This window comes from Vollenhovia emeryi, unplaced genomic scaffold, assembly GCF_000949405.1.
Source record: "Vollenhovia emeryi isolate VEMERY1.0 unplaced genomic scaffold, V.emery_V1.0 DF939324.1, whole genome shotgun sequence".
Classification (NCBI taxonomy): Eukaryota; Metazoa; Arthropoda; class Insecta; order Hymenoptera; family Formicidae; genus Vollenhovia; species Vollenhovia emeryi.
The window spans coordinates 126,086-131,239 of NW_011967042.1; the positions used below are offsets into that span (position 1 = coordinate 126,086).

The 5,154-nt window shown below is 31.3% G+C and overlaps 2 protein-coding genes across 4 annotated transcripts in view; both read left to right on the forward strand.

Moving 5' to 3' along the window:
* Positions 1 to 5,154, forward strand: part of LOC105558661 (putative protein kinase C delta type homolog) — a 14,207-nt gene that overhangs the window by 5,350 nt on the left and 3,703 nt on the right. The window contains exon 5 of one of the 2 annotated variants that reach the window (XM_012006467.1): positions 1,639 to 1,698. The exons of the other annotated variant lie outside the window; for it this stretch is intronic. Within the exon in view, the coding sequence (XP_011861857.1) occupies positions 1,639 to 1,682 (44 nt within the window). The 3' untranslated portion in view covers positions 1,683 to 1,698. Of the gene's footprint in view, positions 1 to 1,638; positions 1,699 to 5,154 lie in introns of those variants that run through there. 2 annotated transcript variants of the gene reach the window in all.
* LOC105558660 overlaps positions 1,713 to 5,154 on the forward strand; it is a 30,556-nt gene continuing 27,114 nt past the window's right edge. For both annotated transcript variants that reach the window (XM_012006463.1, XM_012006465.1), the window contains exon 1: positions 1,713 to 1,953. In XM_012006463.1, the coding sequence (XP_011861853.1) occupies positions 1,871 to 1,953 (83 nt within the window). In that variant the 5' untranslated portion in view covers positions 1,713 to 1,870. The remainder of the gene's footprint in view (positions 1,954 to 5,154) is intronic.

Here is a 5,154-nt window from a genome sequence, read left to right on the forward strand (position 1 = left end):
GAGAGAGAGAGAGAGAGAGAGAGAGAGAGAGAGAGAGAGAGAGAGAGAAATTGTGTAGAAGAGGCATTAAAATTTCAATTATAAAAGCACCGATGTTATTGACAAAAATCGCATGCTACGAAAAATTTGTTATTACACATGTACTATATCATACATGTACAGTGTTGTGCATAGATGATTTTAAAATTAGCTAGATAAAGATAAGATAAAAATATATAAATTTATCTTAGATAAGATAAAGATGATTTTGTTTTGAATATATCTAGATAAAAGATAAAATTATATGATGATTCATCTAGATAATTATCAGATAATATTTTTAAGACTTCATGTAAACACAGTAGAAAAAGTTATAAAAAATTATAGAAAAATTTAAATTATAAACGGGGATATAAAATATATTCAGGTTAATATATGACACACACATAAATGCATGGTCTACAACGCCATCCATATTTAAATAGTGTAACTGTTAAGTATTTTTATATGGCCCTAAACCAAATAATCTGTACGATATCTTAGATAATTTAGTAAAGATAACACTTTCTTTCATCTAAGATGCAGATATAGATAATACTTATCTTTATTATCTATATAAAAATAAGATGACGCTAAAATTTTATCTAGATAATCATCTATATAATTTTATTTAGATAACAGCAAACACTGTACATGTAGTATATCATATCTTTAAAATTGTAAGACTAATATTGAAAACATTTCGTTATATTGTAGGTATATATTGTATACAGGATTTGTCAAAAGTGTGGAAACCCCTAAATAATTTTTGTAAAAATGAAAATATAAAAAAACGGTAAAACACGTATTTTGATTTTTCAAAAAAACTATATTTTGACATGGATACCGATTATCAGGGGGGATAGGGCGTAGGGATAGGGATAGGATATTTTACAAGATATTTTGTAATTTATGTCAAAATATTGGAACTTTCAAACCTTAATAACTCAAAAAGTTCTTAATAAAAAATACTTTATTATAGCGTTTTGGAAAGCTCTCGAGGTAAGCTATAAGAATATGCAATAAAAAATAGAGGGTCCCGTTTAAAATTTTCAACCCCTCTTTAACCCCCGCGTACCTGGGGAGGGGGGATGATCGATATATATGTCAAAAGATAGTTTTGTTGAAAAATCAAAATACGTCTTTTATTATTTTTTGATATTTTCATTTTTACAAAAATGATTTAGGGGTTTCCACACTTTTGGCAAACCCTGTATACATACACGAATACTTGAAGATTTCAATACTTTTTTCTAATAACAAAATCTATTTAATAGAGTTGATTGCACATACATATACACATACACAGACACATACATATAAATAAGTAAAATATAAATAAAAGCTCGTTCGTATTAACAATTCACGATTAATTATTTCATTTCTTTCGTTCGTGCGCATGTCTTCCTCCCTTAAAACTCGCTAATGATCTCGTTAACATGAATGAATATTATTAAACGCAACGATGCCGAGGAAGATGCGCCTAGCTTATTGTTCCGCATTCCTCTCGCCGTTGCAACTAGCCAGCTATAATAGCCGGCCGTGTGAGCGGGTTATTAGAGTCGGGTAGTATAGATAGTCTTGGAAGCCTCATATACTAGAATTCTATTATTACACCAGGTCGCCGGCTTAAACTCAGTTGGTCTTGGCTCTCTGAACCGTGAGAACGGTTTCGCTTTTCGCACACCTGAGAGCTGGAGCTCTTCGCGTTTATCCGCTGCTAAGAGCACAGCGCAGTTCAGCCGTCCCCTCAATTGACGCGTCGATCGTTCCTTGCGAGCTCAATCGTTCGTTATTGTCCCCGAGCTATTGTCATTTGGTGTAAACAGAGTATAAGGTGTATAAAACAAAAATGCCGTACTATAACGATGTCCCATACTATTACGGTGGAGGAGCTTACGCTAATCACAGCTCACTAATGACAGGCACGGCACGGTAAGAATAAAGTAATTTTAATCCAATGCGAATCGAAAACAATCGATTTGTATCCAATTTTTAGTTTAGCAAGAAAATTGGAGTTTTGTGTTTTATATTTTCTCTCATTGGAATAAAATTTACTCTTTTTTTCCTTGGACACACAAACGTTTATTGGTGGAAATCTTTCTCAAGATCGTCAATGTGTACACGTTGCATCTAAAATGTTTCAGGAAAATCAGTTAAATAGACAGTAATTGATTTATCTGTAGACTCAATAATTCAAATCGTAACTAAAACATGAGAGTCTTTCAATTATTATTGCCGTTGCCCTTAATTTTTATAGTTTTCAGTTAAGTTATCGTAAAATGCAGTACTAAAAATATTTCAAACGCTGTTGTAAAATACATAGCGCGCATGGGCAACGTTTATAATTACGAGTAAAATTTTGTCCTTTACCTTTGGCAAGATAAACGCGTCCGCGTCTGATGCAATTTGTTAGATCATTCATCATCGTGATGGCAATGACGATGAATTTGGGAATTAATTATAAATCACGTTAAATTCGTAATAGACGTATTTAGTAAAATTATATAAATCGCGCATATCTATTTGGTATAAAATATAATTTAAATACTTCCGAATTGCACTCTAATTGTTATGAAGTGGTAGAAACATATTTGAAAAATGTGTCTATATTGAGCAAAGCAATATTATTTGCTCTACTTTTTAAAACAATTTTAAAACTTGAAATAGAGAGAAGACGATACAACTGCATTTCAGGCAGAATATATCGTTTTCTTTTGTATTTCAGTATCTTGAAAATGTCTTTACAGGGACTTTCTTTTGCGAAATTATCTTAAACAATATAAAATATATATGTAATTTTTTATTTTCTTGCCTGTTGTATGTAACAAGAACAGAGACAATAAAGTATACCGATAAAACTCTTTTTCAACTTCGCACAAATAGACAAGAAAATTTCCTGAAGGCAGGCGTGATTGTATAAAATAATCTCCATTCACTTGTTGATCGATCAGATATCGTCATCAAATCGACCATGTTTACTTTCTACTAGGACTGGTGCTTTCCTTCGTAGGCTTCGACATTCGAACTTTCGAAGTAATTCGAAGCTTCGAATCTTCCAATCGTCAAAGTTCGAAGTTAGCTTTGAAGCTTCGAAGCTTCGAAAAATTTATTCGCGTGAGTGGCGAATGTATTCAAAGAACATTAAAAATATTGCAAATAAAATTCAGTGAGAACTGCTTCACTATTTTTTAAAAATATTTTTATATTAAATATTGTTCAAGTGAATGTACGTGATAGACGCGCGACGTGGATAAGAATTGAGAATGCACACGAACAATAATTCGATAATTTAGGAACCCGAGTAATATTCAGATAAATTTTAAATAAGTTAAATTATTATTAATCAACGATATAATTCGCAATAAATTTTTGCGAATTTTTCAAGTGTTGATACGATACTTAATTGATATACTTCACCATTTTTGAAGATTTAATTACGCGATCTTAAACAAATATGTAATATACATGTTATAGTACTTCAAAATTATAATTTAGAAGTAATTACCTATTTTTCAACATATGTATATAAATAAGTACTTTTTATTTACAATATTTTTAGTGTTCTTTAAATAAATTCGCCACTCGCACGAATAAATTTTTCGAAGCTTTGAATCTTCGAAGTTATCAAAAGTAACAGCCCTACTTTCCACATGTGTGTCTAACAAGTGTTCGTGAAATTTTTCCGGTCTGGAACGTAACAAGGATCAAAATTAATCATTTGACAATGAAGTGCAGCAATACGATAGCCAATCGAAGGACTTGTCAATTAATACGAATATAACGCAATGCATCATTAAATAAGACGTTTTTAGGATTCGTTGTATTTTATATTCTACAAGTGACTATTTTACTACGTAAGATTTGTTTCTGTGTTTTTAAAATGCAAGCAAAATCTTGTAAAATAATGCAACGAATTTGTGTATTTTTATGCAGATAGCTATTCAATAAAAAAAAGGCACAAGACAGGGTAATCGTTTTCCGTTATCTTTTAGGGCTGAATATGATCCCGTTTATCAATTTGCTATCACATCACAATCTTGAGAAATTTGTGTGATTAGAGTTTCAAAAAGAATTTTATAATATTTTGGCAGGTCGTAACTACAATACAATTTTTTATAATAAAAATTAAGAGTTATTAATTCCTTCACAGTCCTTGAAAGAAAGTGTTGACTATGGTTAAAAATATATTGGAAATTAATAGGATCTATGTCAGATTGCAACACGTTCACACATGCCATTAACCAAATATTTTTTAGTTATATTATCTAAAAAAAGTTTTTTAAATCGCTAACGCTAATCAGGTGTTATAATTGATACAATAAATATAGAGTCTAAAATTAAGAATAAAAATTAAAAGGTGATCCAATTTTTTAAATAATTCATGTATTAGGAATTTTTATACAAATAAATTAAATTTTGATATTAGATTAGTATTCAGCGTATTGGAAAATCCTCAAGTTTGAGTGACACAATTAAAAAAATATTTGATGGTTCTTAAAAGACCTACATAATTTTTGCAACTTTGATGTAATAGATTCTATTACATTAATTATGGATATTTTTTAACCATAATCAACATAACAAATTTCAACCAAAAATTTTAACCATAATCAACATAACAAAGATTTAAGTACTAAAAGTTCTAATAACGTGTTTAATTTCGATTGCGAAAAATATTATCTAATATTACACATTATAATTATAATATGCTGAATTCCCGGGAAAAAATTTTCACATATGATCATATATAATCATATATGCTCATATACGAAAAATGTCCATATACAGGGTGTCTGTTGCAAAAGTAGCCAACTTGAAAATAGTGGTAGATTGGGTTAAACTAAGGAGAAATATCATGTGCCGCGGTACAAAAGTAACAATAGTTATCGAGTAATTAATTTGCACGTCTGAGCGAATGAGGATGCAGAATACGGTAGGCCGGACTCGGAAGCAGAGATGCAAACTTCGGGGCCGAGCACCATCAAAGTATTACACTCGGTGTTCACACACACAAGCGCAACCATGCCGTGTGCTGCGCAGAGCACTCTGCGCAGCACACGGACATGGTTGCGCTTGTGTGTGTGAGCACCGAGTGTAACACTTTGATGGTGCTCGGCCCCAGAGTTTGCATCT